We start from the raw sequence: 13,083 nt of genomic DNA, 5'->3' as shown, positions 1-13,083 counted from the left end.
GAGTGGGGGAATTCAGCCCTAACAACAAAACCCTGTTCTTTCATGACAAAAATTTTCATTTTTTTTGGTCATTTATTATTTTTTTGCTTTCTTTCCGATTCTTCTTCTCGTTTCCAGATTACTGAATGAGAAGCCGCTCCCAGAAGGCTGGGAGATGAGGTTCACTGTGGACGGTATTCCTTATTTTGTAGACCACAACAAGAGAACCACCACCTACATCGACCCTCGCTCAGGAAAATCCTCACTGTAGGTTTTTGTTTCTTCACCTCTGAAAAACATAAACTTTTAACAAACAGTACAAAAACAGGCAAACTAAGGGAAAAGACCCAAAAAAAACATAGGAAAGTTCTTTATTTTTACCTGCCTTAGAGATTAAAACTGATTTGAGTTCATCTGGATACTATGAGTGAAATAACTCCCAGAAAAGAAATCTGCATATTGGATGACTTTATGAAGTCTCTGTTACACCTTGACGATTTAGACAACGTATGCCTGACAACGTAGAAATCAGGCAAAAACGCTGGCATACGTTGGGTACATTTTGTATAAGTTATGAGCATGCTGGAGTATGCTGAAGTACGCTGGCGCACGTCAACATACGATAAGTATTTAGAGTACGTACATATGGCAGCGTATGCTCATACGTGGGCCATAAGTTACAGGTAAGTTATCTGATCGTTGACATACATTAAGCATAAGTTACTCACAAGTCGTGGTATCTAGCTTAACTTAACCTATGAGTAACGTATGCATAACTTATTTCCAATGCATATCAACGTATCTGACGTGTTCAAGATGACTGCTGAACGTGTTTTTTAACTTAGAGCTACTGTTTAATGATGTATTGGCAGCGTTTTGGTATAAAAGGGGGTTCACAGGAGGAAACAGTCACTTCTCTTCCAGACTTTATCCCTATCATCGTCTTTCCTTCTTTCCTTCCTTTTTATTTTTTTTTTTGGCGGATGGTAAAGAGCAGCTATGTTAATACCGTGATCAAACACATCTTTTTATGCAGGTAAGGTGCCTCCAGGTTCATCGCTGCTCCCCCCAGGACACTGACTTGTGACAATTCATGGGCATTATGCTGCCGTGCATTATGCATAACTCAGGCTGTTGTTGGACATAAGTTCTGGACTCGTTATGAATACTCTATGTATACGCCCAAAATTGGGAAAAAAATATGTAGAAAGTTCGGCGAATGCCAAAGTTTTCTGAGATTCTAGGACATCAGGCATACGCTGGCTAAATTTTCAAAGTGTGACTGGGCCCTAAATAATCATTGCCTCATAAATAAACCATTATTATGGTTGGTTTATATGTTACCTAAATCAGTTCATTTCTTTTTTTAAACTTCAGAAATGTTGATTTATATTAATCAATAAGTCTCGTCGATTTATATTTAGGAACATTTCAGATTGGATCAAGTGGTCCATGGATAGACTGAACAGGGAACATTAGCTGCTGCTTTAAGTTTCATTGCATTGGTCTCCCATGCAGGGATGTAGACTATAAAAGTTCATCACAATAATTTGTGCCATTTATTGTGCTGAGAGGGATGATAGAAGCGATGATAAATAATTTGGAAGCAACTGGCTGTTTTACACAACAAAAGTTTGTGTGGCTGAGGCTGAACGTCTCTGAAGCCAAACACAAACAAGAAGAAACGCATAGTTTACTTTTTAGGGCAGCTACAGTCAGTAGAGCAGCTTCTAAACACAAAGTACATAATAGTAGGCATTTAATCCTCACATGTTTTAAAGGACCATGAACTGCAGAACTGCTGTGTTCTCTCCCCATGTTTGTTTTCATTTTACCTTTTGCTCTTTACATAACACTATGAAGCAGGCATCATCTTTCCTGTTGCCTGTTTAATGCAGCCAAACAGGTTTGGTTAAGAAGCAGAATGATGAGCTGACAAGTACTTTGATAAGCCTGACCCAGAAACCTCTGCTAGAGGATCCAGATCTACTATCGGTCTGTTGTAGAGAGTTTTAGTTCTGCCATCATCTGTTGGTGTAGCAGCATCAGAACAGTTGATGTACGAAACCCAACAAGCTGATAAAAGTCTGGTTCTGTTCTGGGGACTCCTCCAGAACCTCTGAAGAGGATTTCACAAAGAAGGATTTTTTTTATTAAAATCGTTAACCCTGAGCATCCTCTTCATCAGTCACAGCTGAAGAAACCACCAAATGAGTAACAAGAGTAATTAGTTTTCCCTTGGTGATCCATAAAGCAATGTGAACAACAGGAAGTTTAAAGCTACTCTGAGTCACATTCATGGGACTATTTTGCCGTTTTACTTCAAAGCCACTTATTTGTGATATCATTGTTCTCTGTTTATATCTTCCACAGTGAAAATGGACCACAGATCCAATATGTCCGAGACTTCAAGGCTAAAGTTCAGTACTTTAAATTTTGGTGCCAGGTAAGAGTCGTTCTGATGCATTTACTGTAAAGATACAATCAGGAGAAATAAATGCACAGATTTGCCAAAATTATTAACATAATTTTGGCAAATTTTTATTTAATTTCTGTTAAATAAAAGTTAAACTGAACTATTAATTTTTGGACCAAAGAAGAAATTATGAAAGGGATCAGGCCCAGAATCTGGGAGCTGTGACTCTTTCAGACTTGAACCCACATAATAATTACAAAGTTGGCCTTCTTTCCCCTGAAGAACATTTCTAGGATGAAATGATTAATGTCTCAGGAGACTCTTGAAAAACTTTATCTTTAGTTGAATTCATCACGGTGTCTTCTCAGGTCTGCTTAGAAAGCAGATCAGCTTCAGCTGATCCAGAATGCTGTGAAAGTAGAGCACATCACCCTAGTTCTGAAGTCCTTCACTTGATCCCCGTCTCTCAGAGAGAAAGTCTATAAATCATTGAATGGCTTAGATCCTAAATGCATCACAGACTAGTGGTCCATATACCAACCACTCAGACCTCTCAGATCCTCTGGTTCAGGTTCTCTCTGCCAACCCAGAACCAGACATGGAGAAGCAGCTTCTAGTTCTTATCTCTCATTTTATCATTTAAAATAATAAAAAAAAACTTGTGTTTTGTTTTTTTAAAGCAATTGGCGTTACCCCAGCACGTCAAGATCACAGTAACAAGGAAGAACCTGTTTGATGACTCTTTCCAGCAGGTATGGAAATGTCCTCAGTTTGAATGTGTTTATAGCTTGAGGGTTAAAAGTGGTATACCCTATTAAAGCTGCATTAATAACCTTAAATCACATAATTAATGTTTTTCAAATAACTAATTCCTGAGTCTGTTTTTCTCTGTTTTAGATCATGAGCATCAATCCTCAGGATCTGAGGAGAAGGCTGTGGATCATCTTTCCAGGAGAAGAAGGTCTTGATTATGGAGGAGTTTCCAGGTAAACTTTATTTATGGCTAGCGTTGCACCGATACAAATACCAGTATCAGGCGGGGCCCCAATCCAGCACTAAAATGGTGCTATAGGTATCAGCGAGGACCGACAAATAGGGCACCGATACCATGTTGAGAGACAAAAGTTTATTCAACTATTGTCACTCATTCCAGGTAGGAGATAAAAGTTCTACTGGATTCACTTTGTATTAGTCTTTCCTGCTTCACAAAGGTAGGCAGCAGCTTGACAAAGCAATGATGGCAATTATTTTACATCCAAGTAGTATGCAGTTCTTCATACATACAAGCACACATCAATTCCAAAGAGACTGTATCGGTATCAGCCAATACTGCACAGCCAGGCATCGGGCATCGGTATTGTGGCCAAAAAATGCCATCTGCGCAACACGATTTATGCTGTACCACATATTTCTTTAAATATTTCATCTTTTTACTATTTCTTTGGGGTAAAGTTATCATAACTAACTGTGAAAATCTTTTATTTCCTTATTCTCTCTTCCAGGGAGTGGTTCTTCCTGTTGTCCCATGAGGTTTTGAACCCCATGTACTGCCTGTTTGAATATGCTGGCAATGATAACTACTGTCTTCAGATCAACCCTGCTTCCTCCATCAACCCTGACCACCTCAAGTACTTCAGGTTCATTGGACGGCTTGTTGCAATGGTAAATTTTATTTTTACTACTAGCACTGCTTTATTAAAGGCAGGAAAATAAACTACAAGAAGAGTTTCAGGGTTCTGTTTGAAAATAATCCATTCTTTTATCCCTCAGGCTCTTTTCCACGGCAAGTTTATCGACACTGGTTTCTCCCTGCCATTTTACAAACGCATGCTCAACAAACCTTTGACTGTCAACGATCTGGAGTCCATTGATCCTGAGTTTTACAACTCCCTCATGTGGATCAAGTGAGAATGATCAATTTTTATTAGCTAGAAAGAATCAGAGGCTTTTAACATAAAAAGGAGACAAAGAAAATCTATCTGTTTTATATATGTAAATGTCCATTAATTCAGCTCAAAGTTTCTCATTCAGTTTGTGGTTTTGGACTTAAATTTATTGAAGACTCCTGTTGGAACGCTTTGCTTCATAATATGTGTCATCTGAAAAAAATCCAGTCTAAAAACTGAGAAACAATTTTTGCAATATTTTCCCTGCAGCCTCCAACATTTCATCAGTGCTGCTGGTCTAAAATATCTCACTGTTTTCCCCCCATGTTCCCTCCATGTTAAATAGTTACTTCCTATACTTGTCTGGGAGCCCAGTCTTGCTTAGATTAAATTTATACTAGATTTTATTTCTCATTTATATTTTCTTAATAGTGCATCTTCTTTTTAAAAACTTTCTTTTCCAGTCTAAGATTTTAAAAATCATTTTCCTATTTAATTTCTATTGGTACGGCAAATTGAAAAAACATTTTTATTATGTCTGATCCAACATTAATATTTTCTTGCTATTATTTTCTAAGTAATGCCTTAATTACAACATCTATATAAATCCTGATTTCTTATCCTGAATTGATCTTTGATATCTTAAAACGTTGATGCCAGCTTTTGAATCTGACACTTAGTTAATTGGTATAAAACGTGAATCCTATCCTATCCTTTGGAGAAGGTCCACTGGATGTCGGATTGTTTTTTTTAAGTTTCATAATATAAATTAGTCCCGTTACTCAGATCAAAGAATAATCAGAGATTACAGACTCAGAAAACTGAGGCCTTTGATTCAATAATCATTAAAATCTTCTATTCATTCAGTTACACAAGTTTAAAGTTTTTTTATTTGTGCTGTCTAATATTGATGTCTTGAACAAGGGAGAGTCCTTCCTTTTGGGTAAATTTAGGGTTCATTAATTGATTCTAGATTATTTTATTTGCCAGAAACATTGTGATATAATTTTTTTTCCTATCCTTAGTCTCCTCTGGGAGATGTAGAGCTGAATATGAAACCTGTGGGAGAATATTAACTTTGACCGCCTCTTTTCTTGAGTCATAAAGGGGATTAACTCCACCCAGCAACGTCATCTTTTATTTCAGATATTAATGGACCATGATCCAGTAGTTTCAGTTTGTTAATATCTTGTTTAAAAACAAAAATATAAAAAGCTCAGGAAATTTTGTTGACTTTAAATCCAACTTTATGTTCTGATTTTCTTTAATTGCTTCATTGGGAGTATAATTTAAAAGGCTTGTGTTTGTTGTATGTCTGTTATATAGGTGGAGAATCTTTAGAATTCACCAATAAGAGAAACAGACCTTTATTATCTTAATTAGAATTTGACTTCTTTTAATTTGGGTGAACAATACCATTAGAATTATAAGAAGCTCCTTTTATCAGATTATGTTTGTGAGGCCATGTTTCTACCCTCACAATAAGGGGATCATATTTCTTAATATCATCTCATTAACATTTTGCCTTGCAAAACTTGATAAAATCAACACAATGAATATAATTATTTCCCCTGTTGGATAATTTATCTTTGAACTTATTAAGTTTATCACAACACAAAGTCTCTTATATGGTGAATGATACCATTGTAACCAATATGTGTTGTTTTTTACGTCAGGGATAATAACATCGAGGACTGTGGTTTAGAGATGTTCTTCTCAGTTGATAAGGAGATCCTTGGAGAAATCTCCACCCATGAGCTGAAACCAGGCGGAGGAGACATCCCCGTCACAGAGGAAAACAAGGAGGAGTACATCAAGTGGGTTGTTAAATGTTCTTGTTCTGACGTCTTCCACAGGTAGACTTTTGAGCTGAGGTGTGTTTACCTCCTTACTGCCCCCTACAGGTTGGTAGCAGAGTGGCGACTGTTTCGAGGAGTAGAAGACCAGATGCAGGCGTTCTTTGAAGGCTTTAATGAGATCCTTCCTCAGCAGTACCTGCAGTATTTTGATGCTAAAGAGTTAGAGGTATAGCTGCAACACACTTATCTAGATATCATTTATGTTATAGGAAGCACCAAAAGGTTTTCTGAATAATAGTTGTCTTTTTACAGGTGATGCTGTGTGGAATGCAAGAGATTGATCTTGGAGACTGGCAGAGAAACACCATCTACAGACACTACACTAAGACCAGTAAACAGATAGTCTGGTTCTGGCAGGTTGGTGGGAAACATTGGGATTTACATTTTTCTTGAATTAGTTTTTAAAGTTATAGTCAAGTCATATCTAAATGTCAAATCATTCTGGCTTAAACATGTATATAAATGTACTCTTTATCAGATGATATTGTCCCAAAAGTTAAAACATTTCTATTTTAAAATAAGTCTTAAAATCAGTTTTTTTTTTTTCTTCCCATTATCTTATGCAGGCCAGTTAATTATAAGTCAGCTTGTACACCTACATTCAGCCAATTATATATCAAAGGTCATCTGTCAATCAAATTTCTTTCAGTCATAGCATCTTGACTCATATGTCACAGCTAATATACGCAACGGCTGAACTAAGAAATAAGAATAATTTCCTTTCCCATTGAGTTCCGTCCCAGTGTTCACGGACGTCTGTGTCTTCAGCAGGCGTAGAACTAACAGAACTGGCAGCGTTGCGAGGCAAGGGCTCAAACATGTATGGCTGTAAGCCTTCTACACCAAACCAAGCTTCTGCCGCCCTGGCGTCCTATTCCACAACAGCTTTGTCCCCAGTTTCCTCCTCTAAATAAAGATGGATGATGGAGGAGACTCATCCACGACCTCCACCACTAAACTCTCCTCCTCTTGCATGTTTCCTCTGTCCATAGCGTTCCTTGACAGTGTCGTTTCTAAGTCACCAATTTAGTGCTACTTGGTTCCAATGTAATTTCCCATTGGGAAGCTACTAGCACTAAGTTGCTAACTGGTTAGCGAGATGCTTCAGAGAATCCGGCCACAACCAAACTTGCTTGCCAACCTTCCACCACAACAACCTTGCCTCCTTGATAAACGACCAATCACATTCACTTTATTCACTCGTGTAAATTTGTGCACCACTCAGGAGAATTTGCAAATGCAACGGTTGGAATAGCTTTTTCCCTACGACTTTAAGTTCACAGAACCCGTCCTAGTTTAGGTTGATAAGTAGATGTCTGAAACATCCATGTATTTTGCCTTAAGCAGGCCTGGATTTCATTCATTGAAACCTGATACCATTTAAAAGAGGATCTATTTTTATCTTGTTTCAATCGAACAGATTTGTCTCCATTTGGATTTATCTTTTTGTAACAATAATAAACCAGATATTGGGCGACAGTGCCGTTGGATATAGGAGTTTGCCCTAAAATCGAAGGATTGACGGTTCAAGCCCCGACTCCGACTTTCAGTGTCGTTGTGTCCTTGGGCAAGACACTTCACCTCCATTGTCTACTGATGGTGGTCAGAGGGCCCGGGGGCGCCAGTGTACGGCAGCCCCGCTTCTGTCAGTGAGCCCCAGGGCAGCTGTGTCTACAATGTAGCTTGCCACCATCAGAGTGTGAGTGTGTGCGTGAATGGGTGAATGAATGTAGTGTAAAGCGCTTTGGTCAAGTCTCCTAAGTACATGCCATTTACCATTTACCATTTGAAGTCCCCTTAACACATTCTTCTAGTTCCTTTTGCTCTAAGGGGTCAATGATCTCTGTTGGTAGTTCACACGTTTAACAAAAGGGATTTTTCTCCTTTTAAATAATGATTATTGGGGAACTCTTATTTTCAACCAGCTGTTGAACGTTATGTTGGTAGTTAATGCAGTAAGAACTGCTAGCAACCCTAGAAAAGCCATCATGCTCTTTACCTCAGCCTACTGAACCACAAGATCATAACGGACTAAAAAAATAGTCTTTCCTTTTAAATAGTTTCTTGCCATTTTAAAGGAGTGTTAGTTTGACTGGGAAGAGAAATGTCTGTGGATGTTTGATGCTTTGTGGTGAATTTAAATTTCCCTTTCTCAAGGTTGTAATAGCAAAAAATGATCAAATTTAGATTTTAAGAATGAAGTTCAAACTAGAAGAAATCCTAAACATAAAAATATTTTTTAAATTTGTTATCAAAGAGTAAAGGTGTTAATAATATTCTAAGAGAAAGTTGGAAGATGAAAGAAGTGTTCTTCCATAGGATGTTTAATTTTATATTTTACCTTCTTTACGCTTTCTTAGATTCCCATTTTCCTTTAGATAACTATAATACTGGTACAGCAACTTAATTAAATATAAAGATCCCTGTACTTCCCCTCACTTTGAATTTTAACGCCTAATTTTCTTCTATCAGCTTCAAAACTGCAGCCTTTTCAGTTCGACCTAATGGCCCTTGACTATGAGGCATTCCCTGACCTGACCTTTATATGAAGCATAATTTACTTTATTTTCCTTCAGAAGCAATCAACAAAGTTGTTATTTAAAATGTTTTTAATTGAATACAGCTCCATAATGTTTATAACAAACTATTGATCTGGGGAAATGTATTCAAATTGTACCTGCGCTTGTTAGGATAATGCAAGTTATTGTCATGATGAAGCCATTGTAACTGATTCTTCATCGTAGTTAAACTTTGAATCCTGCTGCTTTTTTCCTGCAGTTCATGAAGGAGCTTGACAATGAGAAGCGGATGAGGCTGCTGCAGTTTGTCACCGGCACTTGTCGTCTGCCTGGAGGAGGCTTCGCTGACCTTATGGGTAACTGATCCTTTCGTCTAAACATTTCACTGAGCTTTTCATCTGATTAATACTCCTAGCTACCTGCTTCTTTTTTATTTTTATTCAAATAGTCAACCTTCCTCTATTGTGAACATCATAATAGATGGAACAGCTAAAAGATAAAATAAAGTGCAGATTCTTTCCAAAAGTCCCATAAACACCCATGATAAAATGTGCCCATTATTCACAACATTAAGCCAAATATAATGAACAATGGTCGACTTATTTGAGTGATGTTTTAAATAAATAAAACGATGTTAAGCCCAGTTTGCTCCAGACGGTTTGGGTTCATAGACCTGTACCTTCTACCTGAGGGCAGCAGGGGGAGCCGGTGGCGATGCTGTTTTAACACTGGAGTTCCCACTGATCTGCCTCAGTGCAGCTGGAGAACCAGATATTGAAAAACAGCTGATGTCAAAGTTACTTTGTGTTATAATTAAGGGTTAAGGTTCACAATGGAAACACATGGGAACAAACAGCTGAAGTTCTCCTCTTTATAGGAAGCAACGGTCCTCAGAAGTTCTGCATTGAGAAGGTGGGAAAGGAAAACTGGCTTCCCAGGAGTCACACATGGTGAGTCTACAGAAAAACCTCAGACACTCCTGAGCTGTTTGTGTTGATTGTGATGTTTAGGAACTATTTGTTCTCAAACCTTAAGGTGTTTATTTTTATGCTCCCAGCTTTAACAGATTGGACTTACCGCCCTACAAGAGCTACGAACAACTGAAAGAGAAGTTAATGTTCGCCATCGAGGAGACGGAAGGATTTGGACAGGAGTGAAAGGACGATGCGTTAAGGTGCACAGCGGAAAAAGGCGTTAGTGTTTAAATCAGGGAGTGTTTGTGTTTGGGAGTGTTTATGCTCATCGGTGCATGCTCCGTTTGAGTGTCTTTAATAGGAGAATTGTCGAGATCGCTGCCAGCATGTACAGTAGTGTGATTGATACTCATTGCTCCCAGAGCTCACAACAGGCTCCCCATCGCCTCATGACTCGGAGCAGAGTTTCAAATACCTTGAAAACCAAGATCTAAGTCTTCACTAATCTCTGAGAATGTGAGTTAAATCGTGGAAACCTGGCTTTAAATGATATGAGTTCTACAGAACAGCAGCGTTTTCACCTCCTAAACATGTCGTCAGCCTGAGGTTAAAGTCTTATGGCCACATTTAAAAGGTCTCTTTGTTTTCAGCACAGATAAGTTCCTCCAAAAGAGAAAAATAACTCTGTTTGGTTTGATAAAGACTTGCTTTTTTATTTGTGACTAAGCTGATAATTAAGATGAATCTTCCTCTATCATTTAACATTAACATGCCTTCTAAAAGCTCATCTGAATTAATTCTGAGGTAACAAACAGTCTTGGTGCTTCAGAGATTCCTGCTTGTTCTGTGCTCTGGATCGTATCACGCTGAAGTCTGTGAACCGATAAATGATTGTGAACAGTGTTGGAATCTCCATTATATTTAGGGGTGGTGGCAAATGTTAAAAACCAATGATCTGACCCTAGTTTTATAGGGCCGGACTGCACACTGTGATGTGTAACAGGACAGTATGGATTAGAGTATTCTAGCAGAATCTTAATGACCCTATCAGCAGCTTTAATCACTCTATTAAATGTAGAGAAACAGTCTTAATTAAATCAACAAATTGCTTTAAAATCCCAGGAAAAACTAGAAACAGACCAATTTTACTCCAAGCCAAATATATTGTTTATACTTAGAGCCATTTTTAACTCATTCTTAACCAACCTGATTTTCTCTTTAAACACATGTAGCATTTGATTTATATACAACTGTTTTCTAGCCTTACTTTAACTAATCCATACCTTACAGCAGACTTCAAAATACAGTTTTAATGTAAGCAATAATTGTGTGTAATGTTTAAATCCAGCCTCACCTTTTTTCCCCAAAACATATTTCCTTCAAATTGTTTATTTTCATGGTGATTAAACCTCCTCTGCTATTTATAGTTTGTTTTCAGCTGTATGTGACATACCTGCACATTAATGAGCACCTCAGGGAAATATTTGGCCATCAGCTTTATATTAAGTTATAGCGTTAATAAAAATGTAGATATTAGAGAAAACCAGAACATTGGTAGAATCTGTGTTTATATGAACAATATTGAGACCCCTGGGTTGAGTTTGTCACATAACCACAGATTTTACGAGATGAGAAACCGACCCACAGCATTTTTTTTTTAAATACCGTTATTTTAACAAAAATGTGACTTTATTCTTATTTTATCAAAGCAAAGGGTCCATTTAAAGTTCAGAAAGTTTAAAATAGACTTTTTTGGCATCCCTCAATGCCAGAAAATATCACATTATTATGAACAGATTTATAAAGAGGCCAATTTAGGGGCTCTTGTTCAAAACTCAACTAATATGACAAATTTTGAACTATTTTTATCAGAACGTCCAAGAAAGTAAGGCTTTATTGCTCAGATTTTTTTTTTTATTCAATTATACGTTTAAAATATTTTCTTTCAGTTTAATTATTATTTTGACCAGGGGTGCTAATAAATGTGCTGCGACTGCAGGTAAAGAACACTATATCTCTTATTTATTATTTATCACGAAAGCAGTAAATCGTGTTTCATTAATCATCACTAAATTTATCTGAAAACAAACTCCTTCCTGGATGATTCATGTTAAAGCTGAGGTAGTTAATTTTGAAATTGAATAAAACATGTGAAGGTTTTTTCCTGTTTGAATATTGTAGTCAAACACTGAAGCAGCAGAGGATAAATTATTGGAACGCAGCAGGAGCTCTCAGTTTGTTTGTTTAGTTTTAATCCTCCAGTGATCAGAAATATCCTGGAGAAAGTGCAGTAGAGCTACGTATGAAGCTTGATCCATAATTTCAGCTGAAAGAACAACTACTGTATGAAAATAGTGAATGTATCAGGAGGAAAGGTTGTTACTCATAGTTTGTCGCCTCCTCTAATAACTCTTGAATCGATAACAAGCAGATGTGGAATTGCCATAAAGTATGCTTGTTTTTTGTTTTTAAAATCAATTAAAAAAAAGCCCTTTTTTGGTTTTTAATATTTCCCAGAAGCCTGTTTATCCAACCGAACCACTGTCAGTCCAGTAAGGATGAGAAGATGTAAATGCTGTTCATAACAAAGTTTCTTTTGTAAAAGATTTTAAATAAGATGTCTAAGGCAACGCTCTATTTTCTTTTCTCTCTGCCTGCTTATGTAAATGAAAGAGGTGTAACATAAGAATTGTCACATTAATAAATGACTTAAATCTTCCTGTTTGTTTGCTTTTTTCATTCCCTACTTTATTGTAGCAGGACTGAAACCCATGGACACCCATGCAGCTAAATACTAACTGACATACTTTCTTTAATAAAACCTGCAAGAAATAAAACCGAAAAAATCAATTTCAGTTTCCATGTGCAGTAAATTATACAATAATAGAGCTGAAAGGTCATCATTTGAAAAGGGACCTCAAGAAGTGTATGTTTTTTACACTTGTGTTTATGAATACTCTTTAAAATCGATAAAAAGACTTAATACACCCTAAAAATGCTCTGTTTGTCATATAGATGTGTATACCTCTCTATTAATTATAGATTTCCTACCAATAGTATAATATATGAATTCTAATGTTTTAGTTCATCTCCCTCAGGAGTCTAATTAGTTGAGGCAGAAATCCCTTTAATGAAGATATCAGTAATCCTCTGCATCACTTTAGGCACAAATCAGGAGGAAACAATAGCAATGTACGGGGCAGCCTGTTTAGATAATATTACTCTAAGTTCCTGCCTCCATCATAAGCCTGTGGCAGCAAAGAAAAATTCAGGGATTAGATATTAAATAAGGACATACCCTATCAGAGAGACACATACTGGATATGATTAAAGAAATCAAAGGTAAGTGGAAATGTTTTTTAACAGCAAAGTAGATATGAGTCCAGCATGTTAACAAGTTATATTTCTCAACTAAACTTGGTTTAAATCTAGTTAAAGAGTTTTAATCCTGTTTGAGTCCTTTATAACGTTCAAAAACTGAGATTAAGGCATGAGTGCCTTCAGGGGTTA

At 37.0% G+C, this 13,083-nt stretch overlaps 1 protein-coding gene across 1 annotated transcript in view; it reads left to right on the top strand.

The window, feature by feature from the left end:
• LOC119796398 (E3 ubiquitin-protein ligase Itchy-like) overlaps positions 1-10,901 on the top strand; it is a 62,801-nt gene extending 51,900 nt beyond the window's left edge. The window contains exons 13-24 of the mRNA XM_038304909.1: positions 118-246; positions 2,353-2,425; positions 3,076-3,147; positions 3,293-3,381; positions 3,898-4,057; positions 4,166-4,299; positions 5,958-6,098; positions 6,186-6,306; positions 6,393-6,497; positions 8,919-9,015; positions 9,537-9,609; positions 9,717-10,901. Of these exons, the coding sequence (XP_038160837.1) occupies positions 118-246; positions 2,353-2,425; positions 3,076-3,147; positions 3,293-3,381; positions 3,898-4,057; positions 4,166-4,299; positions 5,958-6,098; positions 6,186-6,306; positions 6,393-6,497; positions 8,919-9,015; positions 9,537-9,609; positions 9,717-9,816 (1,294 nt within the window). The 3' untranslated portion in view covers positions 9,817-10,901. The remainder of the gene's footprint in view (positions 1-117; positions 247-2,352; positions 2,426-3,075; positions 3,148-3,292; positions 3,382-3,897; positions 4,058-4,165; positions 4,300-5,957; positions 6,099-6,185; positions 6,307-6,392; positions 6,498-8,918; positions 9,016-9,536; positions 9,610-9,716) is intronic.
• The last annotated feature ends 2,182 nt before the right edge of the window (positions 10,902-13,083 follow it).

Source organism: Cyprinodon tularosa, unplaced genomic scaffold (assembly GCF_016077235.1).
Source record: "Cyprinodon tularosa strain WSP-4 unplaced genomic scaffold, ASM1607723v1 ctg547, whole genome shotgun sequence".
NCBI classification, from domain to species: Eukaryota; Metazoa; Chordata; class Actinopteri; order Cyprinodontiformes; family Cyprinodontidae; genus Cyprinodon; species Cyprinodon tularosa.
Note: the sequence above shows the minus strand (reverse complement) of the source record. Positions and strands in the feature narration are given on the sequence as shown.